Source organism: Sebastes fasciatus, chromosome 18 (genome assembly GCF_043250625.1).
Source record: "Sebastes fasciatus isolate fSebFas1 chromosome 18, fSebFas1.pri, whole genome shotgun sequence".
NCBI lineage: Eukaryota > Metazoa > Chordata > Actinopteri > Perciformes > Sebastidae > Sebastes > Sebastes fasciatus.
This window is the reverse complement of record NC_133812.1, coordinates 29,173,497-29,198,542: the sequence shown is the minus strand read 5'-3', so window position 1 is coordinate 29,198,542 and position 25,046 is coordinate 29,173,497. Positions and strand designations below refer to the sequence as shown.

Sequence of the window (25,046 nt, the reverse complement as noted above, 5' to 3'; positions counted from 1 at the left end):
GTGATCAACACTGACGTCGTTCAGGAGTGAGAGTGTCCAGAGTCACGTTCACTCAGGACTCCTGGAGAGCTGGAACTATTAGTCTATTAATGGACCGACGATTTCCATAATCGATTAATCGGTCAACTGCAAAAAATACCAACAATTATCCAGTTCCAGCTGCTCATGCTGCTTTTCTTTGTTACCTGTAACAGTAGACTGAACATCTTTGACTTCTGGACTGTTGGTTGACCACAACAAGTGAACTCTGACAGCGTTATCTTAGACTTTAGGATGTTGTGATGGCTTTTTTTTAATTCTCTGACATTTTATAGATCAATCAATGAATCTGTTAATCCAGAAAATATTTGCCAAATTAACAGATAATGAAAATATTTTTTAGTTGCAACCCATATTCACAAATTTACTAAACTGATGACAGTAATGCCATGCAAATTTACTATAATAAGAAAGTATTCAGGACTAGGGCGGCAACAGTTTCTTTTTTTTTTTAATCATTATTAGATTTATAGATATTGTTTTGTCTATAAAATACCCAACATAAAATGTTAGAGAAATAGATGTCTTCAAATAGCTTATTTTGTTAAAAAACAGTAAAAAAAAAAACTCCCAAAATGTATTAAATTATAACGATATAAAACTGTGAAAGGAGTTATTAATCCTAAATAAGCTCATAAGCTTATTAGTAAAAACAACAGCCATAAAAAGTTGCTGCTGTGAGACAGAAATATTAGTAAACTCTGTGTTAGTCAGTTCTATCACCAGGATTCATGTAACACCTCATTAATGGATCCCAGTAAAGCAGATTGGGAGATTTGTTCAGCCTGCGTCACAGCTGACGGCTCCAACAACCTGAACGTCATAAAGAACCGAATGATGATTACCTGCAGGACCGCCATCTCCATGATGGAACAGAATAGTAACTGTAGGACAGCAGCATGGGTTTATTGCTTTTGGACTCCCACAAAGTTTGGTACAGACATTCCTGAATGTCTTTGACTTTGTTGTCTTTTCATTAAATGCCACCATCAGGTCAACATTTCTACTCCTCCAACCCTTCAGTTCGTGACAGGATACCTCTAAAAATAATGAATGAACGTTAAAGAGGACATGAAACGTGCCCAAATATATTAGAAAAACCACCTTGAATAAAATCTCATATAAAAAAGTTGTTAAAACCGAAGACAATTTCTACCTTGCCTTTTTGATTATTATTTGCCACTGGACAAAAACGATGTGTATGATTCTTTTTTTAGATTTACTAGCCTGACGTGACCTTTTACTTGGTAATCCTTGCTGTTGGCACCAGGGATGTGTATTGATGCAAACAACAATGAATGTTAAGATCACAGCTCAGCTCAGCTTAACACATCGTTAACTCCCAGAATTCCTCTTTGTTTGATTTCATAAGACGTCTTAGCACAAATCTGCCAAAGGAAATCCTTTTTCCTCTTGAATAGTGTTTGTTAACCAGTGTGTGTGTGTGTGTGTTTCCCCCCCGCTGCCTCGTACCAGTGAGATGAATGGCCAGTGTGTGTGTGTGTGTGTGTGTGTGATATAGTGTAGGGTTTGACAGAGGCCCAGTGAAGCCATGAATAGCCTCAGTGCTCTTTTACCACTTCTCTCTGCTCTCCGCCCTCGTCCTGTTGTGATGGAGGTAAATATTCCTTTTGTTGCCCCCAGCTGGGGAGTGTCGGGTCCCAACTCCGGCTTTGTGCCTCGACAACACAACACGTGCCATTTGTTGTAATGAACGAGGGATTTAGAGTTCAGCCGGGACAATTTCACAATGTAGAGAAATGTTATCGAGCAGTCTGATCTTGTCTGGAGTGTTTTTATTAGAATGAAGGATGTCAGACTGCAGTACAGGGCTGATGGTTATGTTGTTACTGGACTGCCCCCTCGAAGTCCATAAGTCGACTTATCGGTCATTTTGGTCTTAGTCCACTAAGATGTCTTTACTTGATTAGTCATTTTTTAATGCGTTTTTCATGCTGAATGATTTATTTCCAAGAAACTTCTGAGCAAGTGGTGCTTTTGTGTGATTCTTTGTAGAGAAACTGTTGATTAAATCAACTAATCGATTAGTCCAAAAAATCATATGAGTGTTAGTCAACTACGAATTTCTGTGGTTGAGGACAGCCCTAGTTATTTCACTTAAATATTTAAATATAAGTTAAAACCACTCAAAGCAGCTGTTTAAAAAGACTGTATGTAAGTTTTTACAGGTTGTAAACTAACTTAAGATATGAGACCTTCCGCAACTTTCTGTTTCCTCTATCAGCCTATAGACTGCTTTTAATGTGAAGAATGTGGGGCGTTTTTCAGGGAAAACCCAACAGATGTGACGTCATGCACGCACTCTCGCCAGTGCCTTTATTTTCAGCTCTGCTACGGGGCTAACAATGTGCAACCATAGCTAACGTTTGGTTAGAAATGGAGTCACCAAACGACCAGCCGCCACCACAACTCAGACTCCAACACAAACTCCACGGAAGCACAAAAAAACAAAGTTATATCTAATGAAGCCCTTCTGCCATAAATTGGCAACTATTTTGATAATTTGAATAATGATTTTAGTCATTTTTTAAGCAAAAATTACAACAATTAACTGCTTCTCAAATGTGAGGATTAGATGCTTTTGGTTGTCGTACATGATGGTATAAAACATAAGACATCTGAAGACGTCACTCTGGGCTGTGGGAAGTTATAACGTCGTTTTACTAACAAATGACTTTCTAAATGTTCCTTTCAGTGAGAAAGATGAGTGTATTTGGAGGAGGGAGGTCTTGTCGTGGCGCTTTGTAAAATGAGGCCCAACATCGTGTTTGTTTTGATCTTTCTGACAAATGATTAACTGGACTGTTTATGAGCAGCTGGAGTTTCACCTCCAGCTCTTTTTACTGACCTCCTCACGTGTTTGACTGCAGCCGGACGGACTTACCCACTTTATCATCAGCACACCTTGTAAATACTTTAACTGAGTTACTGTCAGCCAGGAATTTATATGTAGGAGCTGGTCCACAACAGGAACCATGTCAACAAAGGCCAGGTTATTGAAAGATACGTTTATCAGTCTGTTATCTGGTTGTAGGGTTTTCTGATACCGGTTGATATCAGATATTGGTAATATTTCAGTAAACCAATTATCGGCCCATATCTAGATTTTGAAAATAACTAGGGCTGTCAATCAGTTAAAATATTTAATTGTGATTAATCACATTGTGATCACATTGTGATTATTCCATTTACATTCACATATCTGGAGGTCAGAGGTCAAGGGACCTCTTTGAAAATGGACATGACAGTTTTTCCTCGCCAAAATTTAGTGTAAGTTTGGAGCGTTATTTAGCCTCCTTCCTGACGAGCTAGTACGACATGGTTGGTACCGATGGATTCATCAGGTATTCTAGTTTCATATGATACTACTATCTCCATATCTCGTAACACCGAGGCTGCTTGTAAAGCAGTGACTGTCTGGTGGTTTTCGAGGTGACCCGGTGGTTTTGTCGCTGAAGTACGAAGTAAAACTTTCCCACCCTGAGCTGCTGCTGTCGGTACACAGAGAGTTTCCCAGCAGCAGCTGACTGACAGGAGGGCAGAGGCCCAGAGTCGTCTGCAAATATAAGACTGGTCAGAGAGCAGACCACAGATGGACAGATTAACTTCTGTTACATCTGAGACTAAAGGAAACGGTGGAAACTGGTGCTGCTGGAAATGCAAACTCCTTTCTTCTTAGTTTTCTTAAATCAAGAGACAGTTATTTTCTATGAGTATCACTATTAGTTTGTAAATATTTACTGGCTTGTATAGGAAGTGAGTGAGAAAGTTGTCGATGTTACAGAGTCACTGTGAACTTTCTTCAGTCTCCAGCGAGCTTTCATGTTCAGTCAAATGTATTCTGTCAACAAACAGTTCGGTTTCAAAGTGCTTTACAAAGAGCAAAGATTAAAACAGGCTGTTTTCTCATGTGAACTGGGCTCTGACCTCACAGCTGATTAGATTAAGATTGGTGGTGAATCAGAAAAAGTTGGGAATGGTTCTGTTAGTAGATGAACATGAGAGAGTCTTTTAGGATGTGTCGAAGTTCTGGAAAGCTTAGAAATACAGGTGGTTGACTTGATTCCCAGGTCTTAGTGATTCTGGAAATCATACAGATCTCACCTTACTGGAGGATTTGTGGTTGTTTCAAAACTCTGACTGGATTATGGCCGGCTGAGCACAACAACATTTAGCACGGCTTTTAATACCCAGAATAAAGCTTATTATTGAAGTTTATCTGAGCCGTCTTAACGTTACATAACTTATCGGTAGTTTTTGCAGTGTTCATGCAGACAGCCACAGTTTGCTGTGTTTCATTAATCTTCATGCTGCTTGAGAAGCGTCTCTGAAGCCAAAAACACAAACCGCTCAGCAGTATTTCAGAGCGGTGATGCTGCTCGTTCCTCGCCGTCTGCCAGCCGATTGAAGACGATTTCAGTTTGGGCCGAGCGCCAAACCCAACTGCAAAATGTGGAATGATGAAAATGTCTCAACTGTCACATAAATTAATGACAATTTATTTCTCACGAGAACATTGGATCCAGCTCTGGATGTTGGCACTGTGCCGGACTTGTTTTTATTTAATATTTCAGGTTATTCCACAGTGTAAATGTATGTCTTTAACCTTGATTTTAGCCTCAAAACCATATTTTAAATCAAACTGAGAACAGATCTATACCAGTGGAGAGTACGTCTTCATTTGTTTTATGAAATAAGATGAACTCCCATGACTGAACAGTTGAAGCTGGTGAATTTGGACCTGAAACCATTAATATCATCCCACGTGACCTGAATATTTCTGCATGTGTTGAAGTAATAATCATGTAAAAGCTCAACAGAAGCTCGGATTAGCTTGTGAAGGTTTCCGCTCTCTGCAGCGTGCTCTGCAGCGTGCTCTGCACAGCGGCCTGGCCCGGCGTTGTCACGCTTCCATTAGCAGGTGATTTGGCTGTGGCGTGACATTTAGCCGACCCTGCTGTGCCGCTGAGAGATTATCGGCCTCCTCGGGTGTCAGTAATGTGATCCAGGCTGTCGCCAACACATTCCTGGTGACCACAGCTTTCGCCAGCCGCCGTCCGACTCTGACACACCAGAGTTTGGTTTGAAATATGTTAGTTCACCATCAAACCTTCTGTCATGGAGAGTTCTTTAGGGGTGTGTTCCAGGCAGGGAGTGTGAATATTTATGTGAGGTAGTTTGGGAATATCATGCAAAGTTTTCATCTGGGCATGTTTCCAGGAACATGTAGCAGCAGAACACGTTTCTGTCACACGTTTGATGCAGCAGCTCCACTGGAGCAGAAAGCAAAACAAACGTAAAGAAGGAGATCTGTAGGGTAGAGGTTCAGTACTGCTTATTTTAACATGCAGTCCTTTGTTCAACTCTCATTGGCCAGTTGTCAAGTCATCTTGACTTTCTTGCATGATATGTGTCGGGCTGGGAGATATGGCAAAATCCTCTCCCCCTTTATAGGTCATTTCATATCTCAGTAATGATATATATCACAATATAGCATGTTTTCTGGTAAGTCAATAAATTAAAAAAACATATTTCCAGCCAGATTTCTTACTTCACCGTTTGATAAACTGTTAAAGACCAAAATGTCCCCAAATTAGGAGCCAAGAGTTCTTCATTAAAACAGTGAATGTGTTACCCTGCATGGCTTTAACATAAGAAGTGCTCTTTATAGTGATAATAAGTCTCCCGGTGTGCTGTTGTTATTGTTGGTGTCAGAGGTGTGAACCGGTGACAACACAGAGGTGTCACATCAGCAGTTAGTTCAACAGGAATGTTTCCTCCCTGCTGTCGACGGGAGTGTCGACCATCTGTCGTCCTGCGTGTCCGTCTGAAGACCAACAGGACTCGTGGAGTTTCTTTAATGACCACATGCAGGGACAGTTGTTTTCTTCACTGTTCACACCAGCTCAGGCATTTTGTTGGCCAGCTGATCTGGCTTCATAAAGTCTGCCATTTGGTGGACAAAAGCTTTCTCTAATAACATGTATTCATAGATCAGTAGGAGTCCAACACCGAGCCATTGTAGTTTTATTTCTTATTTTATTGTTGTTTATGTTTACATAATTTTGTCCAATTCGTACCGCAACAGATCTATAGAAACAATCTGCAAGTGTGAGGTTTATTTGTCCAGCTTTGTTGTCCTTGTGCCAGCTGTTATTTTCTATTTTCATATAAGAGAGATGCAAAAAAACAGAGTCTAATTCCTTGTATCTGCACACGTACTTTGCCAATGAAAGTGATTCTGCTAGTTAGTGAATCAGTACTTAATCAGTGATTAATTTCCATGTTTTTTTTAGCTGAAATGCTATTTTACTGTCTAAATTGAATGTCAGTTTCTCTACAGCTTTAAACTGTATTAACCTGTAATAATGTTCATTATTAACTTTTAACTGATATTTGGGTAGTTTGATTTATAAATTAGCTGCATTATGAGGTGAACGCAACAAAGGCTGCAATTTATGATTATTTTCATTATCAAATAATCTGCCAATTATTATCCTGATTGATTGTTTGGTCTGAAAAATGTCAGAAAGAAAGTGAAAGATGTCCATCAGTAGTTTCCAGAGCTCGAGGTGACATCTTCAGATTGCTTGTTTTGTTTAATCAAAACTAGATATTTAATTCACTATAACAGAAAACCAGCAAATAATCACATTGAGAACTATGATGATTGATCAACTATCCAAATTACTAGAGATGAATTTTCCGTCAGTCGACAAATCAGCCAGTCGTTTCCACTGTACACTAGACGTTGTTGTGTTTTATGAGTTCTGACTTTTAAAGTTAATAGAAAGTGAAACATTTGAATCTTTGCTCTCCTTTTGTAAAATAGTTTTTAGTTAGATGTCACTTCTTGTTATGTACAGGATCGTTCCGTTTACCTTGATTAAACTAATATTCATATTTTGTTTGTTTCTAGTTTTTCTTTTTAAGGTTTTAAAACCTTCAAATGAGAATCATTGAACCAGACTTCACTATAAATAAAGCAGATTTTACATTTAAATGTAAATAGATAACTTAAAATGAATGAGTCATGATATTAGTTAAGATGAATCCATAAAACATATTTAATGAATTTCACACATTGTTTAGTGTGTCAGTCTTTTACAAACCAAACCCATCCAGATCCTCCCCGAGGTGAGCGCTCTGCTTTCTGATGTGTGTCAGTAGAATCATGTGCTGGATGTCCGTTGATGCTCCTCCATTGATCCAGCGGTGAGAACTCTTTCATCTCGTCTCCCGCTGCTGCTGCTGCCTTTCACTGAGGGGTCAGAGGTCAGAGTTCAGGGTCGGCCACATAGTGGCGCCGTTGGAGCCGGCGGTGTCTCGCTCAAAGTCACATTAGGTCACGGGGATTGAAGGTGGGGTTCTACAGTCAGAACGGTCCAGGTCTCATCTGCTAGTCCTGCAGGACGGATTCATTAAAGGACACAAATATCTAAACATTGATGATTTTGGTGTTAATCAGGGCGGACTGGGACTGAAACTCAGCCGGGACTTTGAGATGGAGAGGCCTTTTAATGGGAGCGGCCAGAGGGCGCAAGAAAAACTTGAGCTTTTTGGCAGTCATTTCAACACTAAGACAGTTTTGTGTTTGTGTTTTGTTTCATAATAGTAACTCGTGTTTGACTGTGTGAGGAACGGATTAACCCTGACTAAACTCAAATGTTAATATTCAGCCAGAAGCTCAACTTTAATCAACAGAGGAACATTTGATGGTGCTGAATGTGAGGGCTCAAACCTTTAGACTGTCTGTGTAAACCCAGAGTGCTCCTGAGGAGAGCTGAGGTGGTGAGGTGGTGAGGTGGCAGGATGCTGTTAGCTGTGATGGATCAGCAGGAAGAGTCAATAAGTCAGTGTTGACTCTGCAGCTCTGTTTGCTGTCAAACTTGAATGGATCATAACAGAGACGACTCTCACTGAAACTCAGTCTTGGTATCGTTTACTCTGCCTCACATGTGCACTACTGATCAACAACCTCTTCTTCCTCTCTGTGCCCTGTTCATATGTTTTATTGCCTATTGAATGCCGTCTATAAAACCTTGGTCTTTCCTTGGTGTCCCCGCTCAGTGTTGTGTCTCTGTCTGTCCCCTCAGGTCTGGACGACAGCCTGCAGCAGTACATCCCGTCCTTCCAGCGGCAGCAGGTGGACGGGGAGAGGCTGCTCAGGATGTCCCACCAGGAGCTGCTGTCTCTGGGCGTGTCGCGGGTCGGACACCAGGAGCTGGTGCTGGAGGCCGTGGATCTGCTCTGTGCACTGGTCAGTCACACACAGCATCAAACTAAATGTCACAGTTCAGTATATATAATGTTGGCAGGTACTTTTACCGTCTGTCCCACGGACTATTTTACTGGTTTCATCCTTTACGTCCAAGAACGACACAGCATCCGGTTGCAAGGTCAGCCACACTGAGACAGAGACATCCAGCAGTAAAGCTCCAGTGAGGGATATACAGTACTGGAAATCCATTTATCTTTTGTTTGCTTGTGTTTATTTTGGTCGGTGAGGCCTTACTGTTAAATTACTGCAACTTCATCATCATCGTCATCGCAGCACGCAGCTTTTGGTTGCTTAGTAACGACAGGTGCGACAGGAGCGCAACCTCCCAAGTACCTTGGAAAGAAAAGAAAAAGCGGCACAGCTGGCGTTTTCCACACGTCATCAATCAGCACTAAGGGTTAATTATATTATACTTGTGTTCTCTGTAACAGCGGTCACAGATCCACAGAGATGAAAACTCCTGCGGTTGTTGGTTGTTTCTTTGTCTTTGTCTGAATCTGCAGTCAGAGATCTGCTTGTGTGTGACTCACTCTGCTAACAGACTCCTTCTGTAATGAGTCACTAATGGGTTAATATGTTTGATGTCACTGTTTACAGACAAATACTGTCTCATGACTTGGCTTCAACAGTGTTAACATACAGATTTGATCCAATCCACTGTTCTTAGTTCAGCTGTAATTAACTGGTTTCTCATCAGTGTTCGCTGTACTCTTTTTTTTTTGTTCTAAACATTTTATAGCAGTAGTACAGTAGCAGAGATATTAGAGTCACAAACATGTTTTATGACATCTCTTATGAACTCCCACTCCACCCTTATACCTGTGACATAGGTTACCACAGTTTATAGAGCTATAGGGGTTGTTTTACATGTTCAAATACAGAGCCTGTACACGTGTTCACTGTACTGATGATTCTACCTGAATGGGCTGAGCTCACCTGACGAGCAACAGTCAGCAACCAGCCAGCTGCCAAAAACCTGACAGTTGTGTTCACCACATGCTGAGACAGAAGTTATTCTCAGTCCTGTAGCAAACCCAAACATCTGTGTTCTGTTACACCCCGAATAAATATGTGAAGCAGCTCACAGCAACTTCACACTGCGGTGACCTCAAGCTGCAGCGACTTATCTCATTTATTTAGACTTCAGAGGCCACCAGAAGAAGCTGTAACATCAACCAAACTTCATAATCACAAGTCATAGTCAAGTCAGCACACTGACACACTGACAGCTGTTGGTGCCTGTTGGGCTGCAGTTTGTTATGATATGATTGGAGCATATTGTTTTATGCTAAATGCAGAACCTGTGAGGGTTTCTGGATCAATATCTGTCATTGTTTTGTGTTAATTGATTTAAAATAATAAATATATACATACATTTGGGTAAAGAAAGCATATTTGTCCACTCCCATGTTGACAAATCTCCCTTTAAGGTTCATTTTGAACAGATTAACTATTTGAATCGATTGACAGCCCTAGTTGATGTTGAATGTTTGTTGTCATGTGTTGAGAAAATCCTCGTCCTTCTGAAGTTAAATAAACTCTTTAGAAAGCCTCTTGGGTCAGCTGGAAAATGCATCGTCACAAAGCTGAAATAGACCATGATGCATTGCTGTAGATTAAACTAGCCAACAGGATATAAAGGAGTTAAAATGCAACATGCGCATCAATGCAGCCGTAATATTAATATAGAAACATCGATATAATAGGTAAACACTGACAGGGAACATTTTACTGCTCAATTTTGCTAATAATACTTTTACATAATTAAGGTTTTGAATGCAGGACTTTTACATGTAGTGGAGTATTTCACAGTGTGGTATTAGTACTAAAGGATCTGAGTACTTGTTCCATCACTGCAGAGAGCTCCAGTATCTTTGTAAGAGGAAGCTCCCTGTCTGTCCACATGTAATGAAGCTCTCCTGCTGCCAACAGCTGCAGAGCAACAACGTGTGAACACCAAGCAGCTCTACAGTATGTGTGTCCATCACATGGTGTGATACCAGTGGTTTCTGCTGGTCCTGCTGGCTCTCATGCCAGAGAATGTGCTGATGTAAATAAAATGCACTCTGTTAAATCTTTATCAGATCTGGCAACACGCCCTCACTGCTGGCTTTAATACTTCTACACTGTAAAAAAAAAAGTATTCAGCAAAGGTTTCTGCAGAGATCGGATTTGTTTATTTGTTAGAAAGAAAGTTTAACAGAAATAGTCCTAAGAAACATTTAAAATGTTTTGTTTCATTGTTCAAACTAAAACTAAGTTGGTAAAACATGAAAACATAAATAATAGACTGACACAAGTAAAACATGGCAGCCTGCTGTGAAATAACTATATTTGACTTAAGTTGCATATTATAAAACAAATGAGTAATTTCACAAAATGCCTTTTTGAAAATGTTTATTTTAAGGAACAGTATTTGACCTCAGCTGAAGGCACCGTGACGGGAGCCAAACATTTCAGAGCTGTTGTTTAAAACAGATAAAACAGTGTTGATGAGCTGCAGACAGAGAGGCCCTCAGTCAGCTGTTTATGAGCTCTGACTGTCTGTGTCACAGTGAAAAGGAGGATTTACAGTCAGTGCTGAGCTTTAATGGTTTAATGGTGTTACTGGTCTGAATGGGATCCAGCAGCCTTTTAAATGGAGCCTGACACTCTGCTGTCACCGCTGACAAACAGGGACGGTTATCAGACATACTACTGTTTAATGTTGTCTTACTGAAGCTTCATTTATTCTTATATCCATCAATATCAACTTTACTCCAAAATCAGATTATCTGACAACTGGCAGATCATGGTTATCTCTATCTATTTGTTTGTAACGAGGGGAATTAGTCTTTCAAAAGGAATGTGGACATTATGAGCAGATGTATATTACTTAAGTGAATCAGGATCCTAAAATCCCTAAAACTGCTTCAGAAACGTGGAATAGTCACTTTAATATTTCAAGAAAAGATATTTTTTGCAGTGTGGGATTTCCCCCAAAAGTTGTCAGTCATTTAATCAGGAAGTGAAACATGTGCTAATGGGGTATGAGATAAGTTTGAGTCTGATATGACTCAGCTTGGTGGATGTAGAATGGGGACATTATCTTGAAGTAAAACAAGTCCTCTGGTTCTACTGAACTGTTTGTGAAGCCAGTTCTGTACTGGGACACATGAACACAATATATATTCATGTTTGGGTTGTTTATTTCACATTTCTGTATTTGTGTTTCAGTGTAGGAGGAGGTATTGAGATATTTTAAAGGGACTGTTTATAGCTTCTTACACGTATCACCGGGTCGGTGTCCAATGCGCGCTCGCATATAATATTCTATCATTAGATTATTCTTACTCATGCATTAATGTAAAAGCAGGATTTTACTGTTGTAGTTGGTTGAGGCAAAGCTCATTTTGAACTATTGACTAATGAATATTTTCATTATGGATTAATCTGCTGATTATTTTCTCCATTAATCGATTGATTGCTTGGTTTTGTAAAAATAGTGAAAATAGTGATAAATGTTCGTCACAATGACCCAAAGCCCAAAGTCACACTTTCACTATGTTTGTTTTGTCCAACCAGCAGTCCAAACCTCAACATTATGACATTAACATTATTTAAAGGAAAAGCAGACAATCTTTTGTATAAAAAATTACAAAAAAGATGTACTTTAACTTTTTCATATATTTTGTGTGCAACATATCTTAATCTGTAAAGTAACTAAAGCTGTCAGATAAATGTAATGTAGTAAAATGTCAATATTTACCTCTGAAATGTAGTGAAGTAGAGAAGTAAAGTAAAAGTACCTTAAATGTGTACCTAACAACAGCACTTGAGTAAATGTACTTAGTTACATTCCACCACTGATTTAGTGAATATTTATGTTCAGTTTCACCTGAACTTAACTCATCTGTGAGAAAATATAAGGTTCACTTGCTGGCTTTTTCCCGGGCTTTGGACCTTCCACAGCGAATGGAACTGATTATGAGATCTAAGAGCCGAACTTGGACGTGACATCAGACCGAACAGAGTCCTGAATAGATCGTCCATCAGCAGCAGCTCCACAGTTTTTCCTGTCTGACTCAATTGAAGGTCAAGTGACGTTCTTTTGTGGATATTTTCTGCAGCACAGAGCCGAGTTTACTGCTCTCTGGTGTGGAGCAGGAAACAGATGTGACCACTCCCACCTGTCAGAGAGACCCCCCCACCCTTCCCCTGACACACACACACACACACACACACACATTGAAACAGAGGAAGAGCCGTTGCCGTTTCTGTTCCAGCAGCAGTTTTCCGTCGGCCGTCAGATGATCAGTTTTCCACCTGAGAAACTGAAACACCACAGCTTCATGAGTTAAGAGAACACAGTCGGGCTGTTCAGAGGTAACAGTGAATGTAGCTCAGTTATCTGAGGCTCTTGTGTTGTATTAAGAGATACAGAAGATAAATAAATCTCCTTGTTACCGTTACAAGCTGAATGATTCAGAACCAGAGTTCCCCAACCACATTTCAGTTCCTGCAAAGTATCAGTACATAATCAATAGGAAATATAACTCACAATATAACTCACAGATTATCTCTCCTCCTCAAAATCTGATCCCACACATATGTAAAGTTAAGAGCAATAATATAATAATTGTTTTAGTCATATTTCAAACAAAATTGACAAACAAACATTTGTTGATTCCAGATGATTCCTGCTTCAACTGTGATGATTTGATGATTTTCTTTATCATAATTGTTAGTGAAGTGAATATCTTTGTTGTTTTTTTTACTGTTGGTCGGACAAAACAAGACATTACATGTGTTTCCTTGGAAATTTTTACAGCATTTTTCATTGTTTTCTGACATTTTAGCAACAAAACGATGACTTAAATAATCAATAAAACACACATTAATCAATAATAAAAATAATTTAGTAAGTTGCAGTCCTACAAACGAGGATTTCAGATTGAAAAGCTTCTACTCTTTTCATCCTTAATGTGGTGCATTGAGCTTGAACTATTGTTTTATCTTTAATAGTAATTTTTGGAGTGTAATGACACTTCAACAAGTGTTAAAATGTGACAAACAGAGCAGTTAGATGTGTTTTTCCACCATGGTAGTCAGATTTATTGTTGATTCAATACAGATTTGGGTATGAACAGAATGGTGCTGAAATAATTAGTTGATTCATTTATTAGTTTAAGCCATTAAATTATTGTTTAAGTCATTCCTCAAGTGAAATACTAAACATTCTCTGGGTCCAGCTTCTCAAACGTCAAGATTTGCTGCTTCTTTCATTGTAAATTGAATATCTTTGTGTTTTGGATTGTTGGTCGGACATAAAACTATTTGAAGACATCCCCTTGGATTCTGGGAAACTGTGCTGGGAACATTTTATAGACTAAACAGTTAAATGATTAATCAGAAAAACAATGAAGAGGTTAATCTATAATTAAAATAACCAGTAGGTGCAGCTCTAGAGGAGAGTTTCTGTTCAGCTTCTGCATTTCTTCAGTTTTTCAACACAAAAGGTTTATATTTTTAATTATTTGTTTGGATCTATGGTGAACTGAAGTGAGACTCACATGTGTGTTTAGTCAGATATAGAGACAGATACTGTCTGTTTCACCGCAACTTCTAACTTCATTGTAGAGCTCTTTTCTGATAGACAGCTCTGATCATTTGAGCTGAAACATGACTTGAACTCTCTTGTCAGGTGTCATGTTTCATTACGGTGGATGACTGTTATTTTTTACAGTGCAGTCAGTCGACAGGTGGAACGTCAGTTTGGCTGCAGATGTTTTTGTTGGCTCTGAGTGTCGCTACGCCTCAAACATCTGGGCCGCCTCCGGCAAGCCGGCGCGTTCACACCGTCAGCTGACTGAGAGGAAACATTATAGATGTAAAACTGATTTATATCTATAGAGAATGCATTATAGAAATAAAACTGATTTATATCTATAGAGAATACATTATAGATATAAAACTGTTTTATATCTATAGAGAATACATTATAGATATAAAACTGATTTATATCTGATCTGATTTATATGACTGACCAGCGACGGGAGGTCACACACTACAAGATCTTTCACCGGAGGAATCCCAGATGAGTTCTCCAAACTACGTGTTGTCACGAAAACACACGAGAAATACCCGATAAATGACGTGATACCATACGCGGAACACATTGCTGATGTTGTTGTTGGCACATGTTTCGCGAAATAGCCCGTTTCTACACTTTATTACTATTTATTTATTCCTCTCGGTGGAACAACAATTTTGTTCCGTGTTGCGACTGCAGCACATTCAGTCAGTTCCTGTTGCTACAGGCGACCCCTCCTCCTCCAGGTTTACCCTCAATCCGTGTCTCACGCTCTCATCGGCTGGAGCTCGTGGCCGGAGTCCACGACAGGTCCAGATATTTAGCATGCTAGATATCTGGAATGGGTCTGGAATGTGTCTGCGAGGCGTCGGCGAGCGTCGGCGAACGTCTTTGAGTAGTTCACACATGACGCTCGAGTGCCGATGTGCAAGCGGCGAGCTTTTGTCGGGGACCAGAAAATCAGAGCTAAAGTGGTGTAGTGTGAACTAGACATTAGTTAATAATAATTCTGCCCACTGCAGCTTTAACATTCTGTATGTTGGTAATGTATTGTTTAAGATGTAAGCTCTATAACTGTTGTATTTGAAGCACGTCTCCATTTATTTTGGACAGAACTACGGCGTGGAGAAGGACAACCTGAAGACTCTGGTGGGGAAGATGAGAGCGGCGCACCACAACCTCAACAGTTCGGTGTCGCAGCGCAGGAAGAACCCCGCCTACCACAATAAAATCTCCCATCAGCCCTCCAACGAGTTCCTGACCGCCGTGGTCGAGCTGATCGGAGCCGCCAAGAGTATGCTGGCCTGGCTGGACAGGTACGAGTTTAGACGCATGTTATCTGACACTCATTCAGTCCTCAGTGCTGCTGGTTCTTGTTCACATGTGAGACGTCTGTCAGCTGTCCATGCGTCTCTCTGGACAGGTAGACTTTATACCAGACTCTAGTTCTCGGTGCTGCTGGTCCTTGTTAACATGTGAGACATCTGTCAGCTGTCCATGCGTCTCTCCGGCTGCTGTCAGGTTTTTCTCAGCTTGTATCAGCTTGAAGAACATTCCTGCATCGCTGCAGCTGTTACACACAAACACTGACAAGTTCCTGCACTGACGCCCAAAACACACCTGACATCTGTCGCATGTCAAGTCACGCACACACAAACACACACACCTGAGCCAAGGTTCAACCTGAATCTGGTATCAAATCCAGATCATTTAGAATCTAATTATGTTCAGATTTCTACATTTGTAAATATCAAACGAAAACTTGAGATAACGTGTGATCACCGTTTGTTGGCTGTGAAGGCACAACGTCTAATTACTGTTCACAATCTGCAATGGGATGCATTTGGTCAACTGAAACAGAACCTTCTATCAGAACCAGACCTTACAGACTCATGACAGTATCAGCATCAGGTCACCTCGCTGTAATAAAACCTATATTCTCTCTGTTTTCAGGACTCCTCTGACGAGCGCCAACGACTTCACCTCCACCAAAAGCAGAATCATCCAGCTGTGCCTGGAGCTCACCTCCACCGTCCAGAAGGTCAGTGAGGCTCAAACATCCTTAAACCTTCTCATCAGCAGCATCTAAAGGGACATCAGAGACGGAGAGAGGGTCATGACTTCTCATGTTGGACCCCCGAGACGGTTTAATCTCACTGCTTTGATGATGATGATGATGATGATGATGAACCAGATAACTTCTGTTTACATGTACAAAGTCCTTTTGGTGACGATCCTCTTTCAGATATCAGTTTTACCAAAACAAGCAAGAACAAGAAACAGTTTTTATATTTTAACTTCTTAATCTTCTGTTCATCATCATATTTGATATTTGATTAAGTCATGTGTTTGGGAGTAAACAATACAAACAGTGCAAAGAAAAAAATACTGGATGGACAAACAGTACGTGAACTGGATGATTATGTACAGTATGTCTATATACTGTATATACACCGGGGAGGATTTATATATACAGTGACAGATATTTACATATTATAATATGTACATAAAGTGACAGATATATTAAACACTCATCCTCCTCATCCTCATCCTCATCTGCAACCGCTTATCCCGTTAGGGGTCGCGGGGGGGCTGGAGCCGATCCCAGCCGACATTGGGCGAAGGCGGGGTACACCCTGGACAGGTCGCCAGTCCATCACAGGGCTGACACATAGAGACAGACAACCATTCACACTCACATTCACACCTACGGGCAATTTAGAGTCAACAATTAACCTAACCTGCATGTCTTTGGACTGTGGGAGGAAACCGGAGTACCCGGAGAAAACCCACGCTAACACGGGGAGAACATGCAAACTCCACACAGAAGGGCACCAAGCCAGATTTGAACCTGCAACCCTCTAGCTGTGAGGCGCCAGTGCTAACCACTGCACCACCGTGCAGCCATATATTAAACACTGTAAATTATAATCTAAAATGTGCATTAAACACTGTAAATTATAATCTAAAAATGTGCAGAAATGTGCATTAAAGACTAAATTATAATCTAGAAATGTGCATTAAAGACTGTAAATTATGATCTAAAAATGTGCATTAAAGACTGTAAGATTAACAACTACTAGCTGCTTTAGCCAATGAAAGTCTTAAAACTTGTGGTTAGGTTGTCTGAACATGGCCGTAAACACAACAGCTTTTATGAGACGTTCTTTACGAGTCATTTAGTGGAAAGGTGTGATTGTTTTACTGGGTTTAAAATACTTTTTTGAGTTTTAAAATAAAGCAGATGATTCCTAATAAAAAATAAAAGCCCAGGTGAAATTTGAAAAGCAGTTTTTTAGTTGGATATTTTTTGCAGCGTGTCCCCTCCCTCCATGTGACTGCAGCGTTTTGTGCAGCGTTGAGGCGTCGCCGCGCCGCGCCGTCATGCAATCATCCCGTCAGCCCGTTAGCAGGGAGCTGTTATTTAACCGACCGCAGGAGGAATCCTCTCGGTGTCTCTGGGAGGCGTTCGCCGTCCCTCCTTCTGGTTTCTCTCCTGCAGGCTGTCATTTCTCAAATATTTGTTTTCCCGCTGATTCCTTTCTCCTCTTCTTCTTCTCTGTTTACTCACTCAGTTCTTCACACAGACTGACGTCTGGAAAGGAACGCTGTCTCATTTCACACGATGGGCTTTTATAAAACAAGCTTAACATTTATTTTGTATTCAGTTTGTTTCTGGTCGGTGTCTGTATATTGAATGTGATGTAGTACAAAAAAGCCTAATTAAAGGAAAAGGCTGGCATTATTTTATATTATACAGAAACCATAAATGCGTCTCTCAATACTTTCTGACTCCAATGTTCCCAATATTCCCTTTGAATTCCCCATAAGATATCTCCAGTCACCGTCTCTATTCTCCCTGTTGTTTGTTTTTCACTATAGCTACAGTATATTTTATATTGCACCCAACTAACACACCAGTGTTTTGTTTGTAACTTACGTTAGTGACGTTTGTCCGTGACATTCGTGACGATCGTCACATGTTTTTTATTGATGTTTGTGACGTGTTTTCCGTAGTTGTGTTACGTTGTTTCCGTACGTGTTTTACTTAGTTTACGTATTTATTTTAAGCCCAAGCACGACGTCTTTCCTTACCCTGACTAAGTGGTTTTCTTTTTATTTTATCTCCCTACATTATTGTCTAAATGTCGTACACTGTCAGGTATATATAACTCTGATGGAGAAAACCAAATCTCATTTATTTTGACTTAATCTTCATGATGTAGACTCAAATCTAAAGTCTGTTAGTTTGAAACCAGAGTCTGTGGGGGTCAAAGAGTTGAATCATGTGACTTTCTTATTGTCTTGTCCTATCACTTTTCAAAATAAAAGCACAAAATCAGAGGGCAAGATCTAGAATAAATCACATCACACTATTAATTTGACTATAAAGACGAACTGAAACTAGCGGCTTAAAGTAGGAGTCGTCTTATTTCATGGGCAGAATAGTTCACATCTGGATGTAAATGCAGATGTTTGGAAGTTTTTTTTTAGGATTGAAGTGTGAGTTTTTTGCAGCGTGACGTCCATCAGTCAGTCAGTCAGTCTTTGTGTCTGTCTCTTTAATTACAGGACTGCACTGTTTATGAGATCGAGGAGAAGATTCTGGAAGTGGTGAGTACTGCTGCTCCTTTTCCCTCTGGTTTGGATGTTTGGAGATGCTGATCGGAAACACACACACACACACTCAGAGTGAGCGAGCACACGTTTCCTCTTCCTGTCTCGCACAGAGCGTCCCGTGGCGTTCACTGTTAGTGTGCGTTTGAATCTGCAGGTTTGTTTATTCAGCTCAGGACCGTCCACTTCCTGTCTTAGATAACACTTCCTGTTGGTCGTCCTGTTGTTCCCAGAATCCTGAATCGGCTGAAGTGAAATCCCGTTTCCTCCTGACCACCTTCTAGTGTGACCTCTTGACCCTCTGAGTCTCCTCTAATGAGACCTCAGGCTTTACTGTATGTGCATGAATCAACACTGTGTTGAAAACCACTAAAGCTACGTCCTGCTTCCTTGTGAGTGTTCTGCAGACGATAAGTCACATAGTGTCTTTAAAGATCATCAAAAAGCTGCCAACAAATGAGATAGAACATTTTGATTATTGAGCTTTAGAATGGTTGGCAGTGTTCAACATCATGTTTTTTAGAAATCTATATGTCCAAATTCAGTTTTTACTTCCCCCAATACATTTGTTTTATTTATTTAGGGGTTATCAAAAAACAATAGCCTTCTGTTGAAGAGCAGTCACACTGGAGTACGCAGTGAACAGCTGCGCGTGGTAATTTTGCAATTACCTGACTTGCCTCAGCGTTCATGTTTCGCACCGGCACCGGCAGGAAACAAAAATCTAAAGTTTTTGATCCCAAATCACAGCGTGGCTTTTTCTATAGTGTTCCTCAAGGTCTTGGTGTCTTAATGTGGTATTCTGGAGGGATTATTGATCATTTTTATTAATTCTCCAGTGGTAAAAAATGGTTAAATTTAGCACCAAATCTGTGAAACAAATGGTATCAACCCCAAAATTGCTGCAACAACTTCTGAGACATAATAGAGCATGGAGATAGCCATCATATACTTCTATCATCATGTTCTAAACCCTTCTACATTTTACTATTTATTTTAGTTAATCAATTAATTAATTAATTCATTCATTCATTCATGTATATTTCTGATTTATGACTAGAAGAGCTTGACACACAGTGCTGAGCTGCATCTCAAATCAACCTTTAGGTTCCAGCTTTCAGATGATGTACACCACTTCTATGTGACATCTACTGTTGACCTGCTATCTCCCCCTAAAGACCCCCTGTACCCCCCTAAAGAAGACTAAAACTGGTCTATTGTGGGTTTCAGAGGGTTAAATTTACCAATAACTGTAAAGTGCTGCTGTTAATTGAAAGCTTCACATCAGATCCACACTCCACTCCACAGATATTACACACAATACTGCAGAAACACAGGCTATAACTTCTAAATCTAATGTTGGTGTACTGTAAGAATCTACGGTGCAACTGTATTATAAAGAAAAGGGACTGGACTCAGATCAGGATCAGTAGGCCTTCTCTGTTTAACCCTTCATTTGACATGATGGTAAACACACATGAAGGTATATTTGTGTGCTTTAATATGGTGTGAGATATCTTGTTATCTTTTCTTTTCCTGTAGTTTTTTATAGTCTTTCTGTCTCCTAACGAGGCGTCTCAGTGAAGGTGAAGGTTTTGCTTCAGTTTGTTTGTCCAGGTGACAAAGAGGGAAACACTGCAACGATAGATAAAGTAGCAGGAGAGCCTGAGAACAAAACCAACAACTCACTCTCTGTGTGGTTTAAAGCTTTGACAGCTGTACAGTTTTGTGTATTCAGTTGTGTAAAAGTAGTGTTAGACTGTTCTCCACCCAAAGACGAGCTCGTCAGCTCGTCAGAAACAATCTATGGATCATCAAAATATTCAAATCAAGAGGAAAAGAAGCATGTTTTTGTATGTTTCCCATGACCTCGGCCCCCCGCGGGGCTTCAGGGTGTCTCGTCAGTATGGAGATAATATGAGTTCCAGCCTCCGGCTCCAGCTAGATCCTCCTGTCTATTTCAACATAACCAACAGTTATGTAACATGTATGTGATGCTGCTCTGATCTCTGAGGGGTTCAGAAGTCTATTTATTCTCTTCCTTTTCCACACAGAGGTCAAAGGTCAGGGACAGGCGGCTTTAGGGCCACAGCAGGTAGTGACTCAGCATTTTAGACTCATCAGAACGGACGCTTTGTCATCATATAGGAGATAGAAACTGGCACGAGGCCAAGGACTTCCTCTCCTGACTTTTAGAAATGTGTTTGATGCCTGAAGCTGTGAAACTCGCTGAGGAAGTACAAATAACGTGAAGAGTTATAGAATAAATAATGAATAATGTGAAGAGTTTCAGTACAATTAGAAGCCAAATGAACGAGGGATGCAACATTACTTTTATTATTTTTATCCTAAAAATAATAATATAATAATATTAATATTTTTTTTAATATAGCACTTTACAAAGTGCATAAATGAAGCAAAAGAAACATTAAGTTAACTCTTAAAACAGAACATCACAGAACATATCAATAATAATAAAATAGTAAAGGTGATAAAAAATATAAATAAATGTGTATAATACATGCATAAAAATTGACATTGATTCCACCACCTCATCATGAGATCTGTTCTGAGTCTGTTTGATGAGTTTTATTCAAGTAATGTCACATATGTGAGTTGTTAGGGCTGCAACTAACAATTATTTTCATTATTGATTCATCTGCAGATTTTTTTTTTATTAATTAATAAGTCTAAAAACATAACAAGAAAGTCTTCATCAGTATTCAAAATGTTTGTTTTTCTTAACGAAAAATATTATTTTTTACAGAAGACCAAGCCCATTTATCTTATTTTTCTCTCCCTCTCTCTCTTATTTGGCCTGTGGGGAAGTATATTTTTATTATTAGGCAGAATAAGAAGAACTATTATGATGATTAAATACTCTTTAGCCCCTCCTCTCTATTACTGTCTCAGCTTTCATCTACCTTTTAATTTGTTAGTATTTATTTTATCTAAATATAACATATTTCCTTTTTTGAATCATAATTATTATTATTTTAATGAATTTATTTTCTCCTCACTTGTTTTATTATTATTATTATTATTATTATTATTATTATTATTATTATTATTCTGTCTGTTTGTCCTTGCTTTTATTTCATTTTTATTTATTTTTTTCGTTTCCCCTCACATAAAAATACTGCGATTGGATTTACATGATCATGTTATGGCATGTTCTTTGTCTTATTCATTTATATTGTAAGATGGAATGAGTTTGTAAATTACATTTATGGATTAATTGAGTCAATAAATAAAATGTAAAAAAAAAGTTCACAGAAGACCAAAAAAAGTAACAAATTCTCTTTTATTAATTATATATAAATTATTTTGAGAACCTGGAAGCATCAAATATTTGGTATTTTTGATTGAAAAAATGACCTAAATGATTAATTAAATATAAAAAATACATGTTGATTAATTTTCTGTCAATCATCTAATCGATTAATCAACTAATCGTTTCAGCTCGATGTGTAACTTTATCTTCTTTTGGGGAATTAAACTGCAGTTTGAGTGAAACAGCCGTTGACCTTGAGTTGTCTGTATTTTGTTTCAGTCCCGAGCTCTGACGGGCGTCTGCGAGAACACGGTCCAGGCGACCTCTGACCCCTCAAAGAGCGAGCTGTCCTGTCTGGAGGAGGTGCACATCACCAACGTGAAGCCTGGCGAAGGACTGGTGAGCTCTGAAAACACCATAAAACAGCATGAAACTAAAGAATATTACATCATTTATGTTCAGACCGTATCAGAGGGACGTCACTGTCACGTACTGTTAGTAACAAGCTCTGTAAAAGAAGAAAACCCACAATTCAACCCGACTTCCCCGAGAAACACCAACAGGTATTTAAGTGCTGCAACATGAACCACAATCAGCACCGAGTCCAAAACAGAAACACATGTAGGTCCAAACAAATAAACCACCGCAGCAGCAGCAGTGAGGAACTGTAGAGAAACCACGTGAAGTTATTTATATAGATAAGATTCATATATATATATATATATATATATATATATACCTTCTCAAACACTGAGTTCATTACATGTGTTTTATCTTTCAGGGTATTTACATCAAGTCCACCTACGACGGGCTTCACGTCATCACAGGAACTACAGAGAATGTGAGTGTGCTGCTGTTTTCAGGACTGGAGAAGAGAAAAGACATTTAGTGTCTTCGGTTTACCTTCTAATGAGAGTAAAACTCTGTGATTCTGCTCTTCAGTCTCCTGCAGATAAAACTCAGAGGATTCACGCTGGAGACGAAGTCGTTCAGGTCAACCAACAGACCGTGGTGAGTCCAAAGTCCTCAAGACCGGAGTGTAAATTGACACGTGTGTCACCTGTTGCTGGACATTCGTAGGAAAACGCACGAAAAAATAATGAATAACTTTTTGTAAGATATCATACGAACCGTCGTGTGAGGATACGTTGCAGTGTTCAGTACCGCTCAAGAGTTCTGCTCTGTGATTGGTCCAGGTGGGCTGGCAGTTGAAGCATCTGGTGGAGAAGCTGAGGGCGGAGTCTGGAGGCGTCGTCCTGGTGGTGAAGAAGAGGCCGTCCGGAATGACCGCTGGCTTCGCGCCCGCTCCGCTGAAGAACCTGCGCTGGAGGCCGCCGCTCATACAGGTGAGCTGCCCCGACACCTGTCAGTACGACACCTGTCGGTACCACACAGTCGGAACGACACCCGTCGGTACGACACGTCTAAACATCCAAGACTCTGAAATCCAACCAGCTTCTTCTTGTCCTCCTTCCTCCTGATTCTTTTATTATCATTCTCTAAAAGACATACGAGCAGCAGGAGGTTGTTCTGTGGTTGTGGAGCAAAAAACATGAGCTGCTACGGATGTCACCTTACCAGAAATGTAGTAGTCAACCAGTAAACCCAGCAACCTCCCAGTCTGCTAGTTTCTGTAACCAGTAAACCCAGCAGCCTCCCAGTCTGCTAGTTTCTGTAACCAGTAAACCCAGCAGCCTCCCAGTCTGCTAGTTTTTGTAACCAGTAAACCCAGCAGCCTCCCAGTCTGCTAGTTTCTGTAACCAGTAAACCCAGCAACCTCCCAGTCTGCTAGTTTCTGTAACCAGTAAACCCAGCAGCCTCTCAGTCTGCTAGTTTCTGTAACCAGTAAACCCAGCAGCCTCCCAGTCTGCTAGTTTCTGTAACCAGTAAACCCAGCAGCCTCCCAGTCTGCTAGTTTCTGTAACCAGTAAACCCAGCAGCCTCCCAGTCTGCTAGTTTCTGTAACAAGTAAACCCAGCAACCTCCCAGTCTGCTAGTTTCTGTAACCAGCAAACCCAGCAGCCTCCCAGTCTGCTAGTTTCTGTAACCAGCAAACCCAGCAGCCTCCCAGTCTGCTGCTCCATTGAGGTGTGTGGGAACAATGGATCCCTTCTTGCCTTCTTCCTGGAACAATCGAGGAAAGGAAACGGCTCAACCGTCGGCTGCGTTGATGTCAGACATCTTTAGAAGGTGACTCATTCGTCGCTCCACAATGTGACGGTTCTGACTTCACCAAACGGCCTCCAGGGTTTAGTGCTGACAGGCGTCCAGGATGTGAGTGTTTGGGGAAGATAGGAGTCTTAAACGCCCCTCGACAGCCCGGTTCACTCTCTAATCTCAGTCTGTCTTTACCTCACCGTCACTCCTACTGTTCAGGTCAAAGGTCATCCTGAATCATCGCTTACGTCTCCTCTACTGGTACTCCGCTGTAAAGGAATCTCATAAACCAGCTGTTCACTGCAGATGTTATCAAACCAACGGGAGGAAATAGAGCATTCGTTGGGGACTATTTTCAGCGGCGGATTAATCCACATGTGGGGCTCTAGTGAGTGTCAGTGGCAGCAGGACTGTGTGTGTGTGTGTGTGTGTGTGTGTGTGTGTGTGTGTGTGTGTGTGTGTGTGTGTTCATGTTAATTAAATGTTTAATCAGCAGGAGAACACGTCGTTTCTTCTTTCAGTAGAAGCAGAAAAGGAGCTGAGTGAAGTTCCTGTTTATGGGAGTTCAGGAGGAAGGAAACCGAAAAGCTCCGTCGGCTGTTTCTCGTCTCCAGCTGGAACGTCTTACTTCTGTTTTATGAGAAACACCATTAACCTCACTGGGGGGGGGGCGTTTTGGGCTTGATAATGTTTTGTTTTTCAATCATTTGGCCGCGTTAATGCACATAACATGCATTAAGTTTTAGTTATTTATGTATTTCGAATTTTTTAAGTTCAATCTCAGCTCCTATAATAAGTCTATAATAAGTCTATAATATATTATATAGCCAAAATACAGACTGTGAGACCCTTAAGGACAAAAATGTCCTCAATGAAACCCATTAAAACCAAAGTTTTTGATCCTTCAGCCATTTCAGCATAAAATCACACATCCAGTCTCGAGCCCTGGCCTCAACATTGTAGTTTTTACTATTTTCCACCAGATAATCCCCCCGGCATTCAGCATACAGAGAATAATAAATATGTGGTATTTATGATCAGGACTGATGTTGGTTAAAATATTTAACTCATGAAAAGTGGAAATT

The 25,046-nt window shown here is 40.2% G+C and overlaps 1 protein-coding gene across 1 annotated transcript in view; it reads left to right on the top strand.

Annotated features, from left to right (window-relative positions):
- Positions 1 to 25,046, top strand: part of LOC141756615 (connector enhancer of kinase suppressor of ras 3-like) — a 54,026-nt gene that overhangs the window by 5,783 nt on the left and 23,197 nt on the right. The window contains exons 2-9 of the mRNA XM_074616476.1: positions 8,157 to 8,320; positions 15,027 to 15,229; positions 15,867 to 15,954; positions 18,486 to 18,527; positions 22,084 to 22,203; positions 22,586 to 22,645; positions 22,747 to 22,815; positions 23,001 to 23,150. Coding sequence (XP_074472577.1) covers positions 8,157 to 8,320; positions 15,027 to 15,229; positions 15,867 to 15,954; positions 18,486 to 18,527; positions 22,084 to 22,203; positions 22,586 to 22,645; positions 22,747 to 22,815; positions 23,001 to 23,150 — 896 coding nt within the window. The remainder of the gene's footprint in view (positions 1 to 8,156; positions 8,321 to 15,026; positions 15,230 to 15,866; positions 15,955 to 18,485; positions 18,528 to 22,083; positions 22,204 to 22,585; positions 22,646 to 22,746; positions 22,816 to 23,000; positions 23,151 to 25,046) is intronic.